At 53.9% G+C, this 24,589-nt stretch overlaps 2 protein-coding genes across 7 annotated transcripts; both read right to left on the minus strand.

The window, feature by feature from the left end:
* Window positions 1-14: 14 nt before the first annotated feature.
* NEIL1 (nei like DNA glycosylase 1) lies at window positions 15-12,931 on the minus strand. 3 transcript variants are annotated; one of them, XM_065559591.1, is made up of 8 exons: window positions 12,437-12,593; window positions 11,224-11,711; window positions 9,075-9,194; window positions 8,051-8,114; window positions 5,817-5,919; window positions 4,133-4,257; window positions 1,698-1,725; window positions 15-1,085 (listed from the first exon to the last, which is right to left on the minus strand). In XM_065559591.1, the coding sequence occupies exons 2-8, from the start codon at window positions 11,700-11,702 to the stop codon at window positions 901-903; spliced, it is 1,104 nt and encodes a 367-aa protein (XP_065415663.1). In that variant the 5' UTR covers window positions 11,703-11,711; window positions 12,437-12,593; the 3' UTR covers window positions 15-900. The 3 variants fall into 3 exon arrangements, with proteins under 3 accessions (XP_065415663.1, XP_065415662.1, XP_065415665.1); XM_065559590.1 differs by lacking the exon at window positions 12,437-12,593 and adding an exon at window positions 12,749-12,931 and having other exon boundaries at window positions 16-1,085; XM_065559593.1 differs by lacking the exon at window positions 12,437-12,593 and adding an exon at window positions 12,749-12,925 and having other exon boundaries at window positions 17-1,085; window positions 5,817-5,916.
* A 1,597-nt stretch (window positions 12,932-14,528) lies between these two features.
* Window positions 14,529-24,339, minus strand: COMMD4 (COMM domain containing 4). Of its 4 annotated transcripts, none has more exons than XM_065559596.1 (8): window positions 24,180-24,339; window positions 21,443-21,514; window positions 20,732-20,797; window positions 19,593-19,632; window positions 17,566-17,685; window positions 16,931-17,011; window positions 15,954-16,130; window positions 14,529-15,809 (listed from the first exon to the last, which is right to left on the minus strand). In XM_065559596.1, exons 1-8 carry the CDS (start codon window positions 24,180-24,182, stop codon window positions 15,781-15,783), a joined length of 588 nt encoding a protein of 195 aa, XP_065415668.1. In that variant the 5' UTR covers window positions 24,183-24,339; the 3' UTR covers window positions 14,529-15,780. The 4 variants fall into 4 exon arrangements, with proteins under 4 accessions (XP_065415668.1, XP_065415667.1, XP_065415669.1 ...); XM_065559595.1 differs by having other exon boundaries at window positions 14,529-15,688; window positions 24,180-24,338; XM_065559597.1 differs by lacking the exon at window positions 20,732-20,797 and having other exon boundaries at window positions 14,529-15,688; window positions 24,180-24,338.
* Window positions 24,340-24,589: the final 250 nt, after the last annotated feature.

Genomic DNA, 24,589 nt, shown 5'->3' on the forward strand with positions numbered 1-24,589 from the left:
TGTCTGTACCGCACCTAGTGCGGTGGGGTTCTTGGCTGGCCCTTAGAAAGAATCATATTTATTCTGATAGTGCCTATGTTACACAGACAAACAGACACCGGTATTTGACAGTCTGACAATCAGAGATGCGGATTTGCACAGTTTAACAACAAAGGGGACTAGATTAGCTGTTTCACTATTAACCCAAACAAGGGCAGTAGTACCAGTAACATATGCCACAGCCTCGGGTCAATAATAGCTGTATTTTGATTAAACGTTTTGCAGGAACTTAAGCAGTTAAAAAAAGCTGCATTTGTACCCACCCTTAAGATGCTTCCTTTCGCCAAGTTGCACAACTTCCGTTGTTCCAAAGACACCCCTTGGTCAGCATGACCCTGTTAGCGATTTGTCTCTTATTCAAGTAACAGACATTTGCAGTACATTGCTCACCTTCAAACGTGAGATTAAATAATGTCTGGACAATAGCAGTGTGTTTCTTTAACCCCATCCCTGAGGCCAGTGGATAAGAGTTAGAACTGCTGAACCAGCAGAGACTACTAAAAAATAAAGTAACCTGTTATTCTTATACTGTGTTCGTGTCATCCTGAGATGAGCTTAATGAGAGCGTGGGGTTGAGATCCCAGCTATCAGAATATCTCTGGGATGCTAAGCCTCTCTACAGAGATGTGTGTACAAACATGCACACACGCGCCTAGAGTCAGGATACACACCAGTAAAGTGTCCATGACTTAGGGGGCTAGTTGAGAGGTGGTATTATCTAGGGTAGTGTTTAGAGGACAAGAGTGCGAGGTTGGGGTCTATTAGTTCTAGTCCCGATTCACCAAATCCTAATGGCAACACATTGGTCTCTCTCTGTTCTAGTTTTCTCATCTGGGAATAATGAAGGGGCTGAGATGGTGTTTAACTTCTTCCATACAAAGATCCAATGAAATGCACAATGGGGCAGCAGGAGAATGACTCTGGGAGTAGAGGGGCCCCCATAAAAACTGAGATACAGGAGATGTCTAGACAAAGGCTCTGTACCTTTGGACTTGGAGGCTCAGGGTCAGCATTCACCCGCGAACGCCTCTTGCGGGACTTTTCTCCTGCAGGAGAGAATGTTAAAATGACAGTTTAACTCTGGAGGCGAGAAAGGGGCCTGACTGCAGCTGAGTCAGAGGTCTAATCCCCAGCCCTCTTTCCCTCTGGGAAACCATCCAAGGAAGAAAGCTCCCCCAGCTGGTCTGAAAGCTTGGAGATGGTTCTGAGAGAGGTTGGACACAGCTGGCCTGGTTTTGGGGACATCTTGTCTGGACTATACATGACCTGAGTGTACTGAGGGTGCTCAGAGTGCGCTGGTTTGCATAGCTCTCCCTCCACAGAGCAGGTATAGCACAGAGAGGACAGTGCTAGCTTTCCCATGTTCATGTGCAAGGACACTTGTAGGGTACACAGGCCACTTGATACTGGGCTGCCAACAATAATGGGACCCTTGGAGACTCACTATCTCCTTTCACCCGGGCTGCTGAACGGTCACCCGGGATAATGATGCGTAACCACTACTGGATTCAGGGCAGTGAGCTAGAGTTTGAGAAGAGCATCACTTGTTTCCTTAACCTTAATAATTCCACAGCAAGCGACGGATCTCCCTGCCTCTCCCAACCCAACCAGAAGCAAGAGAACCCTGCAAAGCATGGAAGAGTAAAGCTGATGTTCACCTTTCGGGGCCATAGGTCCAGGCTCCCCCTGCAAAGGAAGAAAAAGCTTTTAGACAGTGCCCTAGCCCAATGCAAAGGGCAGTTCAAACCCCCATCAGGCATCAAAGGTCTCAGCAATGCTGCCAGACCCTGCAGCAGGGGCACCCGTAAATTAGCCAGAGCAACAGGTAGTGACAGAACGGCGTCTTGGAGCAGCAGTAGCTCACTCAAAGTAGTGTAAAAGCCCAAATGTTGGCACCCTAGACTTGGTGTTTGTCTCATCCATTTCTTTCCACCCCCTCCTCTAAGTTGCCCAGGTGAGCGGGACAGGATTTCTTGAGCACATCCGGTCTCCTTGCTGGTGACCGGGAGAGATCTCTGAGTCTCTACGTTTAAGGATAAGGCCTTTTCTTGTAGCCATATGGTAAGGCCTAAGGCCTTTGTCTGCAGCCATATTGAGAGCAGCAGCCATTAGCTAAGAAACAGGAAGTCACATCCTCACTTTCCATCTAAATTACATTAAAACAATGTAGCATCTGGCTGTTCAGAAGGAGAGCCTGTCCTAATAGCACCCACTAGCACCAGATAAAGAAACGGATCTTAAGATGGCTAAAGAAAACTCAGTTTGACAGCATTCCATCTGGCAAGAAATCATTTATCAATAGATGTGGTTGTGAAATTCTCACTTCTTTATTGTTTTGTCTTTATTGTCCCCACTTCCCTATTATTTGTCTGTATTATCTTTGTCTGGTTCTTTGATTGTTTCTGTCTTACATAATTAATTTTGCTAGGTGTAAATTAATGAAGGTAGGGGGTATGATTGGTTAGAGAATTTTGTTACAATATGTTAGGATTGGTTACTAAAATTTTAGTAAAATGATTGGTTACGGTATAGCTTAGCAGGACTCAAGTTTCACTATATAAACTGAGGTCCAAAAGGAAGTTCTTGGGAACCAACTCTAGCCCCAGGATCAGAGCTGCCAGACCTCAACACACCGCCAATCACACCGTGCAGAAACTGGAGTCCCCCAGATAACCTGATCCTGATTGACCAGCAGGGAAAATTCATCTGTCTTATTGGGAGTGGTGAGCATTGTATGTGTAGCATGTGCATTCTGTTTTGGTGACTGTTAATAAATAGAGCAGGGGTCGGCAACCTTTCAGAAGTGATGTGCCGAGTCTTCATTTATTCACTCGAATTTAAGGTTTTGCGTGCTAGTAATACATTTTAACAGTTTTAGAAGGTCTCTTTCTATAAGTCTATAATATATAACTAAACTAGTGTTGTATGTAAAGTAAATAAGGTTTTTAAAATGCTTAAGAAGCTTCATTTAAAATTAAATTAAAATGCAGAACCCCCCAGAGCGGTGGCCAGGACCCGGGCAGTGTGAGTGCCGCCGAAAATCAGCTCGCGTGCCGCCTTCGGCACCCGTGCCATAGGTTGCTTACCCCTGAAATAGAGGTTAAGGATATTACTGTGTAAGGCTCTTTGACTGGTAAAAGACCCTGTAAACCCTCAAAAAGATTAGGCCCGGAGTCCAGAGGGAATGGGTATTTGCTCTGAGCCTGGAGGAGTAGAGCCTGGAGCCCACAGAGGGGTTAAGTTAGAGTGCCTAAATTAAGAGCGTTACACCTGAGCCGTAGGAACTAGGTAGAGGTGGGTGCTCTAGAGTGTGCAAGTGACAGAGAATTTTGTGCGGGTAACAAAGGGACAGACTTTGTTCTAGGCTTAGCTAATGTTTCCTGATGTTGCAGAGCGCTCTCTCCTGTGGGCCTGGGGCTATTAGATTTTGTGGGGCTCTGGGAGTTTGGAGTGGGGAATGGGCTCAGGGCTGGAGCAGGGGATTAGGGTGCAGGGTGTAGGCTCTGGCCGGCGGCACAACAGGGCAAAGGCAGGATTCCTGCCTGCCCTGGCTCCACGCTTTTCTGCTCCCAGAGGTGGCTGACATGTCCAGCCCCTAGGCAGAGGGGCCAGGCTGCTCTGCGCGGTGCACACTGCCCGTGCCTGCAGGTGCTGCCTCCGCAGCTCCCATTGGCCACAGTACCCAACCAATGGGAGCTGCAGAGCTGGTGCACAGAGATTCCCTGAACACCCCCACCTAGGGGCCTCAGGGGCACATTGGCTAGCTGGCGCTCGCAGCTCCAGGATGGGGCGCCGAGGCTAGGGGACAGGTGTCCGGCCTGCGGCACTGAGACTTGCCGGCTAGGGGACAGGTGTCCGGCCTGCGGTGCTGAGACTTGCCGTGAGCTGGATTAAAAGAAGCAGTGGGCCACACCTGGCCCGCAGAGCCCCCCTTAGCCCGAGGCCATGGGCTGCAGCCCCAAAAGCCCCTGCATTAGTCCAGCCCTGGGGTAGGTGTCCTGCCAGTCTCCTCTTGCAGCAGGGTCAAGCCCCACGGTAGGGACAGCAATCATGAGTCAAGTCCCGCCAAATGCAAGACCACCGCGGTTCATACCTGAAACCAGATGGTCCTGCCATTGCCATCACGCAGCGACCTCATGCCAGGGACACAATAACACTGCAGCCACTCCTCAAAGGCCGCAGCATCATCAGAGGGCTCCAGGCTGTAACCCTTCCCCCCTGGTGTGACACAAAAATGAGCATCAGGGAAAACTCTCAGCTACAGGGTTCCCCCTGCAACTCCAGAGGTGAGGGGCTGATCAGCTGTGGGCTTTGCTGTATGCTACAGTGACCCCTGCTGGGGGCAGCAGCAATGCTCAGCTACAGCTTTCTGAACCCTTCGAGGGGCTCCCTCTCACGTACCCCATGTGGGATGGCCTGGAGATGGATTTGCGCCTCTCCAGCCTGCACACACGCAGTTTGAAAGCATTCAGCTCTCTGAAGCTTGGTGTTTTTAAGGGAGTGCCTCTATTTCCACACCAGTTGGAGACATCGACTGCTCTGATAAGCCAAGAGGTCGATTTCTCTTGTATCCGGGCTCACTCGTCTTTCCTTTGCATCTCCCCCAATGTCTGCAGCTGTCTGGCTCGCTCACCACAGTCAGAGTGCAATGCACTTAGCTCTGGCGGGGCGGAGGAGTCTGTCTGCTGATATCCTCAGGGGAAGTCTGGGCAAAACCTACAGCAGGCTAAAGCAGAGGCAGACCCAAAAAGGATGCAAGAGAGGGAAAATAATGGATGGGCCATGGGGCCTCTCCTCGCTTAGTCCCAGAGATGGAGTCAGGGACACATCCCAGCTGGGACAGGGAGTGAAGTCTGTCCTGTGCAATCAACTGTTGTGTCGGGAACACTAAGCAGGGGGACAGTACATGCACCTGCTCTCTGCTCTTCAGCGAACAGGGCCACCATTGATCTCTCCTATTATTGACTTTACAGTCAGAAGGGACCATTAGGACCATCTAGTCTGACCTCCTGCACATTGCAGGCCACAGAACCTCACCCACCCACTCCTGTACCGGCTGAGTTACTGACGTCCTCAAATCAGGATATAAAGATTTCAAGTTACAGAGACTCCACCACTGACACTAGTTTAAACCTGGAAGCGAACCATGACCCACACTGCAGAGGAAGGCAAAAAATCCCCAGGATCTTGGACAATCTAACCTGGGAGAAAATTCCTTCCTGACCTCAAATATGGTGATCAATTAGAGCCTAAGCAAGTGGGCAAGACCCAGCAGGCAGACCCCTGGGAAAGAATTCTCTGTAGTAACGCAGAGCCCTCCCCATCGAGTGCCCCATCTCTGGCTGCTGGGGATTTTTGCTACTGGCCTATGACAATAGCTACCCATTGAAATCCGAACAATTTCAGCGTGATGGAAGTAGCTTTGCAGGGGCCACTGGCGCGCCCCAGGCAGCACAAAGGGCACCTCTGGTGTCATCCTGCCGCTCACGCAAAGGCCCAGCCTCCTCCCACTGGCATTAAATGCCCAGCCCGAGCGTTTTCATACAGCGCCCCTGCTTCCTGCTACCCCCACCCCAAGCCACCCCAGCAGGGCTCTGTCCCACCCCTCCCCCGTCGCTGAGTGTCTGCCCAGCTGGAGGCAGCAGGGATCCAATCCCAACTTCAACATCTCATTGCACCTCCTCCTGCTGGTGCGGCTGAGTCACCCCCACCCACAGGCTCCATGGCCCGTTGCAGGGCAGGAACCCGGGGCTGTGCTCCCTGAGCTGCCTCCTTACCCATGTGAATGACCTCCATGGGCACCGCATGGCAGAGCTCCAGCAGGTCTGGATTCTCCCGCTTTAACTTCACTTTCTTGCTCAAGGTCAGGTCTGGACTCTGCTGGGTTTAAGAGGAGGAGATTCAAACAGGCAGCCCAATCACAGCCCAAGCCAACCCTCTCCTATGCAACCCTTCCCCAGCCATCCAGCCCTTCCTCCTCCCAGCAAGGGTAGGCCCAACCCTGCAATCAGCAGGTGCAGACATACCTGAGCCAGCTTGCCAATAGCCACCAGCATACACACCCCGCGTCCCAGGCAGGCTTGTATTCGGGTGGCTGGCCCGGGCACCACAGCCTCTCTGCTAGTTTTAGTGAGCCAGCGGAATCAAAGGGAGCTTGGCTATGTCGACATGGGCTGCACTTACACCTCTGACTGCGGTGCAGACCCTACTCCAAGCCCCTTTGTAACTGCTGGTACCACTCCAAAAACAACCAGCCTAGTCCCCTCCCAGCTGTCCAGCCCTTCCTATAAAGGCAACTCCTCCACGGCTGCCAAGCCATCCTGCTCCCCCCCTCCCCACATTTCCCTTACCAGAGGCCTAAACCTGCCCTGACATGTGCTCCGATCAACCCAGCTTCCTCTCCCTCCAGGTGCTAAATGCTCCCTGTTTCCAGATGCCAGGCCAAATTCAGCCCTGGCATAAGCAGGGCTAACTCCATAGACTTTGATGCAGTTGCCCCTGCTGAGTGGGAATCTGACCTGCCTCTGTAAAGTACCCGCTTGTATACATCAGTCACTTTACCACTCCACACAGGGCTGAATTTAGCCTGGCAGCATCTGAAGGCTAAAGATCTCTTACGGCTGGGACGCATCACTGACTGCGCCGCAGGTGTTTGTAACTTAACTGCTGCTACAGAGACAGGCCGGGGGAGGGGAGAGGAGGGGAGGGAGAAAGGCCGGTCAGACAAAAACGGTATTTGGGTTTTTCTTTAAATAGCTACTTCCCCTCCAGAAGCCACACAGCACTAGACCAGAATAGTCAGATTTGGAGCCTAAACTACTGTGGTCCTCTTAGTTGTGGGTTATTTTCACAGCGAACTAGGATCTTTGGCCCAGATCCCCAAAAGGTATTTAAACTCCTAACTTCCCTTGAAATCAGTGGAAGTTCGGTGCCTAAATACCTTTGAGTGTATTTGAGATTGGTAGGGGGAGGGAATGACCAAGTGACCAAAATATGCAAGTGGCTACTGTACAAGGCAGAGTGCAGTCCCCCTCAGCAAAGGAGAATGTATACACAACGCAGGAGCCATAGACGTATATGCCATGATAGGCAGTCATGGTCCATCCGGCTCAAGATTTGCAAACAAGTTTTACATGCAGCACTTTTGCAGAGCAACTCCTAGGAGTTAAAGGCACTGGAGGGTAAGCAGACATTTACGTAGCATTTGTCCTCCCAAAGGACCCCACCGTGCTTTATAAACTTACCATACACGTGCTGTATAACACACGAGGAAGCGAGTGATTCCTTCATGGAGGAGCCAAATGCAATCACTGAACTGTTAAAGAGCCCACAGCAAGTCTGAGCACGGGGAGGGAAGAATTCCGTCTCCTGCTCAAGCTGCATGGCTAATTGAGGAGCCAGAATGCAGTCAGCAGAGCTGGGATTTGGCGAGTTCTGGTGCTTGGACAAGGTGCCAGAGGAGCTTTAACAATCACATGGGAACCGGCCCTGTCTCACAGCTCTCCAGAAAACCACCCCTCCAAACCCCATGCTGGGGCATTGCCTGCTCCAGGCCTGACTCAGAGCCAGCTACTAAATGGGCAGCACTCTTGTCTGCACAGGTCACCTATCCAAGCCATGCACATAATGATATGGCTGAGCGGGGCGATCTGACAGACTCCAGGCCATGGCAGCGTGGCCGCACGTCATGGGGAGGTAAAGGCTGAAGAATTAAACTGAGAATCCCCCGTAAGAAGGGATTTTGTGAGACACAGAACAGGCCCTGAAGTCAGAGTGTTTGGCCTCCTGATTCATGGTGAGGATCCACCTCCAAGACAGCAACCACTTCTAACAAGAAGAAAGAGCAACAGGACCAGAACCAGAAGCGGTGGAAGTTCTAAGGTTAAAGCTACAACTCGTAACTGGGGCTGCAGATCCTCAGGCGCTACAGGGCGAGCACTGAACCCCGAGTTCTATGTGATGAGCTGGAACATTTCTGTGCATGTGCGTGAGCCTTCTCCACCCTCCTCACCTGCTTCCGATGCTGAAGAGCCTCTAGCACCGTCCGAGCCTTCTCAAAGGGAGGGATCTTTAACCTAGGAGAGTCCATCTGTTATGTGAGGATCCCAACACAAATGCCAGCCAATGCAAATGGAGTCCTGGCCTAAGGGAGGGGAGGGAGATTGCTGACGCAGTGGGTGGAAGCATTGGCTTTTCACCTCTGAAGAGCTGGATGTAATCTACACAGTAAAACATTGGTGCATTCAGACTATGGCACGTGAGCAGGGTGTAATTCAGCTCCCCAGGCAAGGTCCCAGACTGAAAGTGTCATCGCAGGCCAAATCGGAGATGCCCAGCATATACAGGGCACTCAGGAAAAAAAATAAAGGTCAGGGCTGTGTCGGTAGCGAGTGTAGTGCAGGAACTGCGAAGTGCTCAAAGCTGAGGTGCACTGGCAGTGCTGTCTGTAGGTGCTTAGCGCTGGAACGGATATGGGCCGGCTGCATTTCAGCAAGGGAAATGGGTGGCCTCTCAACAGTCTGGACCCTTACGTGGTGCTGGTCTCGTAGCTACAGGGATGGGAATCACAAGGTCTGGCTGTCTACTATGTAAAAGGGACCCTATACATACATGAACACCTCATGCTTCCTAATGTATTTATCCTCCCAACCCCTAAGGCAGTGCTAATATCTCCATTGTACGGATAGGGAAGCTGAGGCACAGAGAGGCTATGGGCTTGTCTCCATAGGGAATTCAGACCAGTTAACTGAAGCTGTGAAATTAAGGCACATCAGTGAATGTGCATCATAAACCCTCATTTGGAGAGGCTCATTCAGAAGTAAAGTGGCCTTAGTTTGCTGTAGCTGCATCCTCCTCGGGGGGTTAATGCACTCGAAGTCCTGCACATTAACTTCACAGCTTTAGCTATTTCATCTGAACTTTCCTCAGCGTCCCTGCGTAAACAAGGCCTGGCTTGAGCCTGGGGTGGAATAGGATATTGGACCCACATCTCCATCGGGCCAGGCCTCCTCCTCTCCGCTCTTCGCCCTGCTCACCTGTAGAGAATCTCGGCTCGGAGGTAGTTGCCAATCCCATTGAAAAACTTCTGATTTAACAGGGCTTCGCAGATGGGCTTGTTGAAAGCCTTGTCAGACAGGTTCCTCAGCACGTTCTCCCTGGAAGACAGCAGGGCCGGTCAGCTAGGGAGGAGGGGCTGGGGAAACTACCACCTCACTCAGCCTGTGATGTGCTTCCAACACAGTAACCAACATGGGAGGTGGGGTTGTTCTCCAGTGGGGTTTTCTGCTGCAGAAGGGTCTGCCTCCAGACACAAGCAGGAGAAGTGAAACTAAAAATGATGGAGGTTATGGTCTAGCGGGCACAAGTGAAACCTTGGGGGATGGTTCTTATAGCAAGACTGTAAATATAGATGCAGACAGTCTGTGCAGGAGAGAGGAGGGGGCAGCATTAGACATCAAGAGGCATTACAATAAAACAGGTAACGATAAAGGTAGCAGCGAAACCCTTTGGGTAAAGGTACAGGGATGACCCGCTGTTTCCTTAGAAGGAGCAGCGCACGGACTTGCAGTTCCAGTGCTGTACGCTACTTGAATTCAGCCCCGTAGGGAACGGGTTCCTGGAATGCAGCAGTTATCAAGGTATTTGATTGCAGGGAAGCAAATTAAGAAATTGAGTGTGATAAGAGGAAGCATTAAAGACTCACCACAGCATAAAGAAGGCTGGAGGAACAGCAAGAGACATCACCATTAAGGAATTGAAGGCAGTCTAAGAGTCCTCCGAAACTGACAAATACAAAGAACAAGAAGGAGCCTTTGAAGAGTGGCTTTATGAAGGCCTGCTCTAAGATCTTGACATAGAAGAGCAAAGAGATAAGGGAACACCAACATGTAGAGTCAGGTGAGGCTTGCAGTGGAGAGACAAGGGTTCAAGGAATGCTGCCAAAGGGAAATAAATATAAGTGTCCATGCAGAAATGCACTGAAGAGGGAGTAGCTCATTCATCAAAGAGGAGGGGGATGAAATGAACAAAGACTCAATGCCTGAGACTCTGGAATCCTTTTATGCAATCTGCCTTTGACAAGGTGCTCAGGGAACTAACTAACAAACTCACCAAGCCTCTGATGACTGAATGGGATACAATTAGGGAAAGGAAAATTTGAGAATCTGAGGGGGGAAAAGATTGGAAGGGAAGCGGTGGAAATCCCGATGTTCAGCAAATTCAAAACTAACCCTGAAAATCCACTAATGAACATACCACATGGTACCTGGACAGGCAGGCATGTGTGTATGCATCAGACAACCCAATGACCCCTTTCAATCTCCAACCTCTGTCAGTCGGTGATACGCCCTTCAGCTATGAATTCTACCTATGAAATACAAAGTAAGCACTTTGGTCCACAACCTCTAAGGTATTTAGGCTCTTCCAACAGAAGTTAGGACCCTCAATATCTTAGGGGACCTGGCCCTTTGTTCACCAAGCTACAAGCCCCTCCTTGCCTGCCATGGGATTTTGCAGGTGTTAAAGTAGCTACAGCAGGGCTCTTGCTCTCTTGCACTGTTTCACGACTGTAACAGACACATATTAAGAGTGAAACATTAACTTGTACAAAATAATACAAGAGCTCGACCAAAGTCCTCTGGGTCTCTGTCATAGTCAGTTAACAGGTCCTAGCCCAGGGGATCTCCAGCTTTTTCCAGCCTCCCACTTTGCATAACAGACATCTCCTCATGGACCTACCTCATTCCCAACCATTCAGCCTCCCCCCACTTGGTTCTCAACATGCTGAACTGAGTGGATAGCCACTGGAGAGCCATTGCTGTGAGGGTTAAATCGCTCAGCTGTACTCTTCGCTTTTGCAATACTTAAGAATTATTTTTGTGCTGTTCACTTGTTATATAAGAAAAAGCCACACAGGAGGATGTTTAAACCAAGCCTGTTCCCTTGTTCATAGCGAGATCTCTGGGAATGCAAAGCACCAGACAGTCTTCAACCCAAGACAGAGTTTCCATAAACGTGAGCTACAAGTGTCCCTGTAATGGTGAAAGGCCCCATATTCTATCACCAGGCTCCCCACGGAATTCACTGTAAGAATATTGTGTCTATCATTCATTCCCTCCCACCCCACTCGACACATACTCCTGGTCAGTTTCTCAAGCAGAGATGGAAGGTCATGGTGGATCTCACCTGAATTTCTCATACTCCAGCATCACACATGGCCCTCGATCCAGCTGCCACGTCCCGTGCACTTCCCACCTCCCAAAGCGCCTGATATCCACGAAGCAGAGGGCTCGGTGCGGGCTCTCCTTGGTGTAAAACCGAAGATGGGCGTGTTTGGGCAGCTCGGCCCCGGAAGCGAGCTTGAAGCTGCCTGACATCCCAAAGCGGAAGACAAGATCCATGGGCTGCTGGAGACCATTCTGGCTCAGCCCCTCCCTGTCCCTCCCTCTGCCAGGGAGCAAGTTCTTCTCCTCTTTGAGTGGCGTCAGGGTCAGCTTGATCTCCTTGCCCCGTGAGGTGGCAGAGATCAGGTACGCGTCGCTCTCAAACAGCACCTCTGGGTTCTTGCTCACTTCAGACTTCTCCACCTTCCCCGAGAAGATGAGCCCTGCACATACCGTGTTGATGTAGCAGCTGGCCAGGTGCAGCTCTGGGCCCTCTGGCATCTTAGACACCTGCCCAAATGAAGGGAAGACCCAGGCATAAGGCAGAGCAACTACTGTAGCACGTGCATCTTACCAATCAGGGTGGGCAGCTCTCTCAGTCCCTGGTTTTGCCAGGCCCTCCTGGCCTGTGAACATGGACCCAACGGCAGGTGTGCAGGGGACAATCGCAAGGCTGAGCCAGTGGACAAGGATACCATTGAGGATGGTTATTAGCAGGGCCGGCTCCAGGGTTTTGGCCGCCCCAAGCAGCAAAACAAAACAAAACAAAAAAAAGCCGCGATCGTGATCTGTGGCGGCAATTCAAGCGGGAGGTCCTTCGCTCCGAGCAGGAGTGAGGGACCGTCCGCTGAATTGCCGCCAAACAGCTGGACGTGCCGCCCCTCTCCGAAGTGGCCGCCCCAAGCACCTGCTTGGTAAGCTGGTGCCTGGAGCCAGCCCTGGGAATTAGGGACCACTTGGCCATGGGCTGAGCCACCAACCCCTTCCATGAGGTGTCAGTGCACAGCCAGGAGATGGGCACCACCAAGCTGGCCGGGACCAGGAACGGAGATGGGCCCTGGGTCCCAGTGAGCCAGGAAGCTCCCCTCAGGAGCCCCTGCACAGGGCCAGCTTCCCCCTCCAGCCAGTGTTCCCCCACCCCACCCCCAGCACAGCTCTCCCTCCAGCCAGTATTCCCCGCCCCCCAGCCTCCCCCGGCACAGGGCCAGTTCCCCCCCCACACACACAACAACAACCTGCCGCCCCCCCGAGAACAGGGCCGGATCCCCCCTCCAGCCAGAGCCCCGGCACAGGGCCAGCTCCCCCCGAGTACAGGGCCGGCTCCCCCCCAGCCAGTTTCCCCTTATAACGCTCCCGCCCGGGTTTGCAGCGGGGCCGGAGCAGTTACACAACCAGACACCGCAGCAGGCCGGCTCCGCAGTCCTCGCCCACAACCCCAGCACAGGGCCGGCCAGCTTCCCCCCCGTCCCCTCAACCTGTCCCCCCCCGCTCCGGGCCCCCCAAAGCCTGTCCCAGCACAGAACCGGCCGGCAGACCCCGCCGCGTACCTGAGCTCCCGCTCGCACTGTTCGCCCGCAGCCGGAGGGTTAAACAGCCCCCCGGCTGGGAGGGGCGGGGCAGCGCGGGGCACGATGGGAGTTGTAGTTCCACAGGGGAGCATCAGCCTACAGGGTGGGGAGTGGGAGGTCTCCAGCCCCGCGTGGCTGCCTGGGAGGGGCTCAGGGACACGGGCAGGGAATGGAATTCTCCCCCTCCTCCTCCCTGTGCCTTGTATTCTATGGCTGGCTGGGGAAAAGCACCGCATAGGCCCTCACCCCCAACCATCTACTACACAGACACTCCTACACCCCACCGTCCTGCACTCACCCAGAGCACCTACCACACGGACACCCCTGCACCCCACTGTCCTGTGCCCACCCAGAGCAGATAGCACATGGACACCCCTACACCCCACCATCCTGCACCCACACCCAACCATCTGCGGCCCGGACATCTCTGCATCCCACTGTCCTGCACCCACCTAAAGCAGCTACCACCTCAGCAGCAACGTTGCCGGCTTCCCCGTGCGGATGGGTCACCTCCCTGCCCCGCAGTTAGATTTACCAGAGCCTGCCTGCGGAGCAGTTATTCATAACCTACTTGCTAGGCACAGTGTCACAACATGCCCGAGCTTCACTCATAGAGCTGATCCCTCTCTCTTCCCTCCCCAGCACCATCTAATTTTGCCTCCAGCAGTAGCTTCAGAGACCAACAGAATGAAGTACACTGATGTGTGGTAGCTGTTGTAACATTTACTTTATCTTCTACCACCCAAGCTACTCTTATCCATGTATAACACTAAGGTAAATCTTACCAAGCCATTTGCCACAATATCTTACAGCAGGCAGTTCCACTGGTTAGTTACCTGTTGTGTAACCTAGGCAGTGTGGCTGAGGTGACAGACCTCTCGACTAGGACTCAGAACTGGTTTCCAGTCCCAGCTCTGCTGCTGGCTGACCTGGGGCAAGTCACTTCCCGCCCACTGCCTCAGTTTCCCCACCTATAAATTAGGAATAATGACACTGACCATCTTTTTAAAGTGTGTTGAGATTTACTTCTGAAAGTGTGATAGAAGAGTTAGGTATTATTATTAAACTATTGTTTGTACCATTTTAATTGTATTGTCTTTCAATTCAATGGAGCACGGCCTTGTTCTTAAAAATACAGGGCTGCCCTGGGCTTTTGCTGTTTAGCAGCAATTTACCAAATTATTTCAGAGTCTGCAGTTAAAATGGTTTCCCACTTCACTGCCTTCAGGCTGTGCTGGCTTTGCTCTAAAGGAGCAACTGCATCATCCCCAAGCTGTGAAGTTCCTGTAAACCAGAGCCCTGAGCTGTAGCCGGGAAAGGGGGTTAGCACAATAGGCACCAGTGGCAGGGGACAACGTAAACGGAGCACAGCTTAAATGAAGTTAGCAAAACCCAACTGGTCCCTCGATGGCTGTTACCAGAGCTGTGCCTGGGGCAAGGGCTGGACTAGCCAGGGTTGTACAAGACAAGGCTGGGGTGAGTGAATAGTTTACGGACTTTGCCTACCCTGGCTCTGGTTTCTGCAGAGGTCAGGACTGAAGGAGCAGGAAGGGTGTATGTGGGATGGAGAGACATTGACAGAGCTGCAGGGGGTGGGAATAGGTTATAGAGCACCTGCCCATATAATGAATTTTGTCTGTGGCATCAATCCCCCCCTTTCAAATATGAAAGATTTACTCCAGTTATTTAAAGACACATCTCTGCTCCCAGTCTGAGGGTGTCAGAAATGAGGGTGCAGGGGTGACAAGGGAGGCAGCAATGCAAATTAAAAATGCTCCTCGTGGCTTTATTGGATCCCGCTGGCAAAATAGGAAACATTACAAATAACTGGCTTCATGTGCCAAGGCCAACCGGAAACGCATGGAGAGATTCACAGATGCACGTTCCTGCTGATCCTTTATTCCATGCACTGAGCTGCCCTGGAAAAGGTGGTAGGAGCATGGGGGGAAGGAAAGACAGAAAAGCTGCATTTATCCCCCAGGCAAGGGGATCCTTTAAAGGAAGTGGAAAGAACAGCAGCAAAGTGCTTTTAAGGGGAGGGATGCGGGGGAGCAAGAAGGGACTAGAGAATGCTCCATCGTGCGTCGGCTGATGAAACTTTCCAACCTCTTATGTACGACTGGCAGAGTCGTCCCAGCCACAGGCATCCTGGATTGCTGCAGGAGTTCAGTCAATGGGTGATGTGGAGCTGGCCTAGCCGCAGCATTTGGTGGGCTGCAGCGCACTAGTCTCCAGAGAAGACCAAGTGCCTGCCCTGGAGTAGTCACAGGAGACAATTCAGGCAGAAGCAAAAGGGCAGATCAGCTCCCTGCAGCTGTTCAGGAACACAACCACCAACAAAGGGCTGGGCAGGGGATTTCAGGGTCTTTCACTGTTAAAGTAGCCTCCAGCCGGCAGGCCTGGGTATTCTCCGGAGACGTGTGTGTTACACGGTGGCACGGCCCATGGGTTTGGACGCCTTTGTTATGGGAACTCCGAGCTGAAGCTGGTCTCAAGGTGGAGATCTCGTTAGCAGATGCAGAAGCCACCAAACTCCCATCCACCATTGCTCTGGGGACGGATCCTGCGGTGGGGCTCCTGGAAGCACAAGGGCTTGTGGGCAGGATGGAGGAGGGGCAGGTAGGAGGCTCCACAGCAAGAGAGCTGGACGGGGGAGGGGGAGGCAGTAGCCAGGAAGAGTGGGAAGAGCAATTGTCAGTTTCAGCTGCAGGGGTCTGAGAAGGGAGCAGAGCCCAGTCCAACCTCTGCCCAGGTGGTGTCTGCGGCTGTGTGCAGCGAGGGGCTTCCCCAGCGGAGGAACCGCACCCACCAGACTCTCCGACGAGCTGCAGAGCAATCAGCCGGCTCCTTCCACGCTCGCTGCCGTCCTCCCGGCTCCTCAGCTGAGAGTTTTCATCATGGCGTGGGCCTGTCTCAGCTCTGAAAGTGGAAGAGGAGACGCAAACAGCCAATGGGGGCAGAGCGACCTGGATCTCAGCAGGGGGCGCTGCAGCCAGTTCCCAATTCACTGGTCACAGCAGGGCAGAGAATAACCTCTGTGCTGTGAGCAGGAACAGAGAAATGATACGACATGGAGACAGCCAATCTCTGCCCCGGCCAGGAGGGAGAGCAGCGGGGACACAGGAGAGGAAGCACCAGCTGGCAGGGCGAGCGATTCCAAGTTGCCCTTCTGCCATCTACTCACCTGTCAGTAAGACCCGGAACTTCTCTGCCGACACAGTCATAGCAAAGGGCTCCGTCACGCCTCGGTCCCCGTCTCGCACGGTGAACTTCAGGTGCACAAGGGGCTCATTGACCGTCTGGAGCTCACTGGAGCTGAGCGTGTGATCCACCCTCCAGGACACAGAGTCCAGACGGTTCACTGAGGACAGAGGCAGAGCCAGTCTCAGGTTTGTGCTGTCAGTGTAAAACACACTCTCTCTATGCACAAGCTGGCGATATGGATTTGGGAAGCATTTTTCAAAAGCATTAAGCGGCTCCACCCACCCCTGAAACGCAGCCACCTCTGGTGTGTGCAACACAGCAACTGTCTTTACTGGCCCACAGTGACAATGTAAGACATTACAGGAAGGAAATGTCTCCAGTTGAAACAACAAGGGAGTTTAGGTCAGTGGAGTGGAGCCCTCTGAGATGGGGTGTGGCTGGGATAACGCAGCTAACACCCCTCGTTGCGAAGATTCCCATGAGTCCAAGTGGTTAGCACCGCCTCAGCTCTGTCTCTCTTTATGGCCAAGATAACGCAGAAAGCAGAGCACCACCTAGTGCATCACCTGCACCACTCCCTGCTGCATTTGGATTGTCCCGGAGGTGAACTAACTTGACCAGATCCTAACCTGTCGGGCTGACAAGGTCACAGCCCAAGGGGGTCAGACAACAGGGTTCTGGTCCCAGCTCCTGGTCATCCCCTCAGTTGCTGCTGAAAACCCATCTGCCCTCAGCAAACTCTGATCCTATCCCACAGCCCTCAGGAGCAAGTTCTTCCCAGGAAGTCCCAGAGGAGAATGGCTGGGAAAGTCCTATTGAACTTCCATCCATGGACACAGGGGAACAGCTAGAGGGGTGGGGGCAGTGGGTGCCAGCCTGTACCCCTGCTGAAGGACCATCTCCCATACGCTGCCTGAAGCAGTGTCAGGTTTGCACAGCCAGAGGGGGAACACTTACATCTCAGGCTGCGTGTCCTCAGGCTGTCCTGCAGGGGGCTCTGTTTCTCCTCATAGGACCGGCACAATCCTGTGGCATGTTCTACAAAATAAGGAGACCAAGAAACCACCCACCAAAGAGCATCAGACCGGTTCCTGCACAACATGACTCTGGTTCCAACAGGCTCAGAAGGGACCCTGGCTGCAAACTGCTGAGCTGGCCTGTTTAGCAGGGGGACTCTAGCAGGATGCTGACACTGGGGCACACGTGGGATAACGGGGGGACGATGGTACCGTAGGGCATTTCAGTCAGAAGATGGCTCAGCTACTGCTCTGAAGTCTTTCCTGCTAGTTGACACAGCGAGTTCTAACTTCTCGCTGATGGGAGAGTGCGGGGGACACACAACCCAGCAGCGATCGCCTCCTCCCCCAGAGAGCCAACGTACTGAACTCCACACAGTGCTGGAGCAAGAGTGGAAGGATACAGTTATCCAGGGTTACAGCCTGGTGCATGAGGTAGACAGACTCTGCTCCGCTCCCCAGCGCCCTCCTCTGGCTGACGTCGCACAAGACAGTTGGGCTGCTGCTACTGACCCCAAGGCTCCCCAGTGTGCTACAGCCCTCTCCGAGGGACCCATCCCCTGGCACTTCCCCTACCTTTGGGCAGCCCCAGCTGTTGCAGCTCGCTGGACAGAGAGTCGCTGTCTACGCTGTGTTTGGCTGCACTGGAGAGGATGAAGCTGAGCACGGCAATAGTGGCCTTCACGTCCCCGGACTCTGGAGAGAGGAGGAGAAACCTTTGGGACTCTGTATGGCAGCAGGGCTCTTCCCTGCAGGGAGGCAGCTTTGACAGACCCATACAATTGACATAGGATCCAATAGCCCTTGACTTGGCCTGTCCTTTGCAGTTCATCATCTGCAAGAGACTAGAGAGGGGGCACGGACAGACGCCACCTCGCACTGGGCCACGAGGGGCAGCAGGGAAACAGGCAGAAAGAGCTCGGCTCATTGTCACCAACCTGGGTAAGAAGTAGCGATGGGCAGGGGACTGTGTGTGTGTTGGGGAGGGGAAGTCAATGCAACCGACGGGTCAAAACAGGTTAGGGTTTAAACAAGCCTGGGACAGGCAGGGGTTAAGTCTAACTAGAATCAATTGATGCTAGGGATCCAAATACTAATAATGGCCAAGGACCTGTCTAAGCGAACATGTAGCTCATGGCAAGCTGGGGTGTAAAGCTACCCTGCCCTAGCCAGCTGCACACTGTCCGTGAGGACCCTGCTGCCGCGGACTAACAGCTCCCTAGGGCACTTTCACCTACTGTTTCCAAGCAGGGCAGATCCCACACGCGCTGCAGAACTCGGGGTGTGGAGCAGGGTCCACCCGGCCACCTAGCGCATGGCAGATTTACACCCTGGCTTGCCGAAACTAACCATTTGTACAGCCAAAGCCTAAGGTTAACACCGCACAATAACCAGGCCAGTGGCGGTAAGACAGGGCCAAGCCACAGCACGGCAACTCAGCTGGGGTTAGATCATTCATAAAAACCAAACCAGACTTTTCACAGCTTACACAGGTCAGACGGGACGATCGAGGCCATATGGGACCATGATGTAACACAGCCCATTGGGCGCCCCTGAATTAATGCCTGTTTGAACCAGAGCAGATCTGGATTTAGAAATTGCCAGTGATGGAGAGCACCTGGGCAGTTGTTCCACTGGTTAATGACCCTGTTAAAAAAGCCTTATTTCCAGTCTGAGTTTGTCTAGCTTTAACTTCCAGCCATTGGCTCATGTTAGACATTTGTCTGCTAGATTGAAGAGCCCATTATCAGCTGTTTGTTCCCCGTGTAGGTACTTACAGGCTCCCATCGAGTCACCCCTTAACCTTCTCTTTGTGACGCTAACCTGGCTGAGTTCCTGGGACTTCTCCTCTCCCCTCCCCATCGCCACAGTAAGACAGCAAGTTCTGCAGGACAGGGATGGGGGCTGTTCAGCTGTTTGGGCAGCACCTGGGAAGTTTTGATTGCTACTGTGATCACCACAACCACCAGGCCCGGGGCACTTCCACACACTCGGGAAATGGTGTTACCCCCACCCGACGCAAGGCCCAGAACCACCCAAAAATATAAAGCTAGGGCAGTGTTTGGGGTGAGAAGGGGGAACTCATCAGGCTGCCGATTAGCAGCATCTCCCCCAAACAGAACAGGGGCAAGGACCCTGGGAGATTAGCAGGGCTCCTGTGCTTGCTCACGAGCAGAGCATGTGATTGATTTCCAATGGCTGGGCATTAACTCTTCAGGCCTTCACTGCTTCAGGACATGCCTCTCCACTCGTGATCCCAGCCAGCGACGCTTTTCAGGCAATGCGGCTAACAAAGCCGAGCCCGGCGCCCGTAAACGTTGCAGGTAAAATGTTCTCAGGCCAGGGCACTGGAGTGTGGAATGGGCCGGAGGGGAGGTAGGAGTCAGACAAAGCCTGGCCTAGCATCCCAAAGCCACCGGCTTGCCACAGCCTCCCTGCCGTAAGCACAGACAGAGGAATGTCAGTTCTAGTAATGAAGCCAGCAAAGCTCCTTGGAAGGCGGATGAGGCAAAGAGCCAAATCCACCATGATGGCCTCATGGACAGCACTAGAGGAGCCCAAGCTGCGGACACCCAACGGCTCTGGAAAGGAACAACACTCACCAAACTTGGCATCCGACGTTAGCTTCAGGATCTTTTCATACTGCAAGAGAAGAGCAACACCCAGGTCCATCAGCCCCAGGGGAGCCTGCTCCCGGAGCACACGGCACGGTGCAGAATGATCACTGAGCCCTCGCTGAGCAGATCCCCCATGGGGCAAGCAGAGCCAGGGTAAGGCCAACACTTCCACAAGCGGCGCCTGGTTTCGGGTGCACTTGGAGTCAATAGGAGCGGTGGGGGCTCAGCACTTCTGAGTAACGGGGCCGAGGTGTCTCAAGGGGGGACCCAAATTATTAGAAGCTGCTGAATTTAGCCTAAGTAACCTGCCCAAGGCCACATGGCTGATCGGGGACTAGGACTCCTGGGTTCCTGGCTCCCACTAGCCCAAGCTGCCTTCACGGGGACAGGATGGGCCATTCCTACTGGCTGCTAGTGCTCCAGGCATGTCCTACAGGAAACCTCCACAATCCAAACAGCAGGTCAACTGCTGTCTGTGATGGGTGTTACAAATGGCTCAGCCCCATGTCCCCGAGTGGACAAAGCCCCTTGCTGGGAGACCTCAAGGGAATCTGTGTTGTCAACCACCGGCCATTCCCCTAGCGATGGCAGGGCCAATGGGTGGATGAGATGAAGCAGACCACACAGGACCCTTAGAGAAACAGACACTAATACTTACTAGTAAGTACTTAGTAGCTGTACGGCCCTTTCCACCAGCAGATCTCCCCGATGGGGGAGTGTCACTGGCCTTATTTTACAGATAGGGACACAGGCTTTAGGCACCCTGCCCAAGATCAGTGGCAGAGCTGGGAATCAGAGTAGCAGCCGTGTTAGTCTGTATCCGCAAAAAGAAGAACAGGAGTACTTGTGGCACCTTAGAGACTAACAAATTATGCTCTAATAAATTTGTTAGTCTCTAAGGTGCCACAAGTACTCCTGTTCTTCTTTTTTTAGAGCTGGGAATAAAACCCAGGTATCCTGACCTCCCCCCCCCCCACTCCACCGCACTGCCTGCCCTGAGGCCGGCCAGCTCGACATGGCCCACGCCACTCAGCCAGTGGGAGGGGAGACTTGAGTCTCTGCGATCGATCGCTGGATCCCTGCTCAGCGGGGCTGAACGTGGGAGAAGAATGCCCTTCACTTACATCAGTCCCCTCTCCCTGAAGGTCCTTGAGCACCTGGCCACAGATGAGCTTCAGCTTCACTGAGGACTGGAAAGGAGAGAGCAAGAAAATAAAACCCCACTGCAGTGCTGGGCCCGGCGGGCACTGCCTGGCAGGAGTCTGAGCTCCCCTCAAAACACATGCTCTCTGCCACATCAGGGGGACCCATTTCAACCTTGCCCTGCCCCAGCCAAACAGCCACTGGTTTGGGTTGTTTAAAAACTCACTTCTCTGCCACTTTGGGGAACATCATGGTTTGGATTCCACAAAGAGACTCCCTGAGTTTTGGATGCAACGGTCAGGCTAAAAGCCCCAGCCAACTCTTGTGCTCCACTGAGTGTATTGCTCAAGCCCTCAATCAAAGCCTGTTCTACGTACTTCCCGAGCCTCTCCCCGCTCTCTTAGGGAAGCCCAGTCAGCCAGAGACAGGCACAGAGTTCACGCCGGTCGCTCAGGGACCTGAGCTCTCCCCCTTCACCAGATGCTCACACAGATATTCCCATTGCTCCCCCAGGCCGTCAATACCCCTCTCGATGGCCAAGGCTTCGTGCTGATTGTCTGATTTCACAGCACCTGATACCATCTTGGGGTGGGGGGGGGGGGGGGAGAGAGCAAAAATTGCTCAGACCCCAGGGTGCCGGGCACCGGGTAAGATCCAGAAGAAAACAGAGAAAGAGAAAGCTTCCACTTAACTATTTTGGCCAAGGTGCTGATTTCGGCCAGGACCCAGTCAGGACAGTCCAAGTCTCCGCAGAACCGGAACCTCTGGAAGGAGAAGATCAGGGGCAGTTAGGAACCAGGCGGCCTTTGGGCCAGGGGACGTCAGCAGCAGAGTGTCCTTTGCAGGGCAGCCCGGCTCTTCTTGCCAGAGCAAGGGAACCCTCATTTCCCACCGTTATTGCTGCCCTGCCCCCACTGCACCAGAAGAGCCGTCCCTAGATTTCTCTCCTCTCTGGGTACTTGGCTGCCCTCATCTCCGACCTCTGCTCTGGCTGAGCCTGCTGCAGAGTCGGACGGCCACTGGGTTGATCCGGAGCTGTACAAATAACTCTCCTCCTCAGGCCCTGGGTCCCCACTGTACAACGCCCCTGCGAACTCAGGCACAGCAGCTCCGTGCACGGAGGTCATCAGCCTTTGGAGCAAGCTTCTGGGGAGAACGACTGGACACAGCTGTCCAAGCTCAGCCCTGGCACGAGGGGATGCAAGTGCCCTGAATTCAATGGGCTTCCCCCGGGGCTGAACTGGGCCCAGAGTCTGAGAGAGAGACACTCATCCCCGGAGAAGGAAAGAGATGGACGGGGCTGGGGTATGCCCAGAGGGATCAGTCTGATGAAGAGGTGGGGTGAAGGTGGGGCAGGGCAGATGGCCCCTTCCTGTTCATAATAGCTACCAGTTAAGCTGCGGCTTCAGCAGTTTAACCCAGCAAACGCTGGTACAGACCATGAGCCTGCATCCAGGAGCAGCTGTTTTATACCCGCTGCAGTTACACAGCGAGAGCAAGGGGACACGTCTCTGGCGTCTCATGTATGCAGGTCCACAGGCTACAGAACCAGGCATAAGCTAGGGTTACCATTCGTCCGGATTCCCCCGGACATGTCCAGCTTTTTAAGCTAAAAATAGCGTCCGGGGGGAATTTGTAAATGTCCGGACTTCCCCCCCATGCAGAGCACTCGCGGCTAACAGTGCAGCCGGCCGGATGGTGCCACTTACATGGGGCTCTGACAGCCAGAGAGAGCCCCTCCTCCGCCTCCCCTGCAGCAGAGATCACTCCCTCCCTCCCTCCCTGCATTCACAGATCGGCTCCAGCAGTCTGGAGCTCCTCCCCCACTGCTGCCCAGCCTGCCGGACGAGCGGCTCAGGCAGTTCCTGAGCAAGTTCACCGAGACATTAGGCGAAGAAAGGCCAACAACAAGGGGGCCAGGGGGTCGGAGAAGGGGCAGGGAGGTTTTGGAGGAGGCAGTCAAGAGACGGGTGGTGGGGGGGGTCGGGAGTTATGGGGGGGGCTTTCTGGGGGTGTGGATAAGGTTTTGGGCAGTCAGGGTACAGGTAGGGGGTAGGGTCCTGGGGGGCATTGGGGGGGGGTCTTAGGAGGGGGCAGTTAGGGGACAAGGAACAGGGAGGCTTAGGTAGGGGTTGGGGTTCTGGAGGGCATTTAGGAGCAGGGATCCCAGGAGGGGGCAGTCAGGGGACAAGGAGCGTGGGGGTGTTTGGGAGTTCGGGGGGGGGGCTGTCAGGGGGCAGGAGTGGGGAGAGGGATTGGAGCAGTCAGGGGACAGGGAGCAGAGGGGTTTAGATGGATCGGGAGTTTTTGGGGGGGGCTGTCAGGGGGTGGAGAGTGGTTGGATGGGGCGTGGGAGTCCCAGGGGTCTGTCTGGGGGTGGGGGTGTGGATAAGGGTTGGGGCAGTCAGGGTACAGGTAGGGGGTAGAGTCCTAGGGGGCCAGTTAGGATGGGGGGAGGGTCTCAGGAGAGGGCAGTCAGGGGACAAGAGGCAGGGAGGCTTAGGTAGGGGGTGGAGTCCTGGGGGGCAGTTAGGGGCAGGGGTCCCAGGAGGGGGCAGTCAGGGGACAAGGAGCGGGGGGAGGGCTGGGGGTTCTGAGGGGGGGGAGTGGGAGGGGCAGGGGTGGGGCTAGGGCAGGACAGGGTGGGGCTCCTCCTATCCTCTTTTTTGCTTGCTGGATTATGGTAACCCTACATAAGCCTCTCAGAGCAGGGGGTAGACATCTGGGTCGAGGGGAGCAGGACAGCTGATTCCCCCCCCCCAGGTGTTTAACATTATCATAGCTCTGAAATTATCCTTTCCATGCCCACTTGTTCCCCTGCACATCCAGTGCTGAAGCCTGTATTACTCCCTGCTTTAGAAACACAGGTGCTGCTACAGCAACAGCCCATCACGGCTGCTTCAGAGGAAAGTTGCATTACAAGGAGTTTTCACTTGCCCCATCCTGCAGTGCAGCACTTTGGGGGGTGGGGGTGAGGCAGGGAAGGCAGCGTTTCCTTCCTGACCCCTGCAGGCTACTGGCCTGCACCCTGAAGCATGAGATTCATTTATCCTGAGCACACTTAACTAGGAGAGGTATTAGAACTCAAAGGGCTGCCACTGTGGGTTCCCCGCGCCAATTACCTACTGTGCAAAGGGGCAGCTCTTTCTATTTGCTCCAGCTCCTTCCCAGGCCCCCACTGATCTCAGGTCACTGGAGGGAGGGAGGAGTTTTTAAGCCAGACACTCCACAATATTTAACCCAAACACCCCCCCATGCACGTGTTAGGAAGCTGGTGACACTGGGCTAGCAACGGGGAGTCCTCAGGCATGGCTCCAGCTGTTACCCAGAGTCCCTGCTGCCCCGGGGACACAGCTCTGCATCGCCCCAGGCCCCCAAATCCCAGCAAAGCACTAACACCCCCCAGCCATGCACAGCGCCTGTGCTCACCATGGTTTCCTGCTGTCCCTACAACGCCTGGCAGGGGACCCCTCAACCACGGCAGGGCTGGAACCCGTCAGCTGATCTCGGAGCGCAGTCAGCTGACCACAGACTTCCCTACGCTGCAGCCTGTCAGCCGCGCTCTGAGCCGAGTCAGCTGACCGCAGATTTAGTGACGCTTCAGCCCTGGCTTATTGCACAGACTGAGGCTCAGCCGGCGGTAGCTGCAAGGCTGTTACCAAGTCCTGAGACAAGGCGGGGGCGGGGATGTCTGTTATGGGGCCAGCTTCAGTGGGTGGGACAGACGAGCTTCCGAGCTCGTCTTCGGGCCAGGCTGTGTACGCTTGTCTCTCTCACCAACAGAAGTTGGTCCAATAAAAGCGATCACCTCCCGCATCTTGTCTCGCTAACATCCTGGA

The sequence above is a fragment of the Chrysemys picta genome, chromosome 10 (assembly GCF_011386835.1).
Source record: "Chrysemys picta bellii isolate R12L10 chromosome 10, ASM1138683v2, whole genome shotgun sequence".
NCBI classification, from domain to species: Eukaryota; Metazoa; Chordata; order Testudines; family Emydidae; genus Chrysemys; species Chrysemys picta.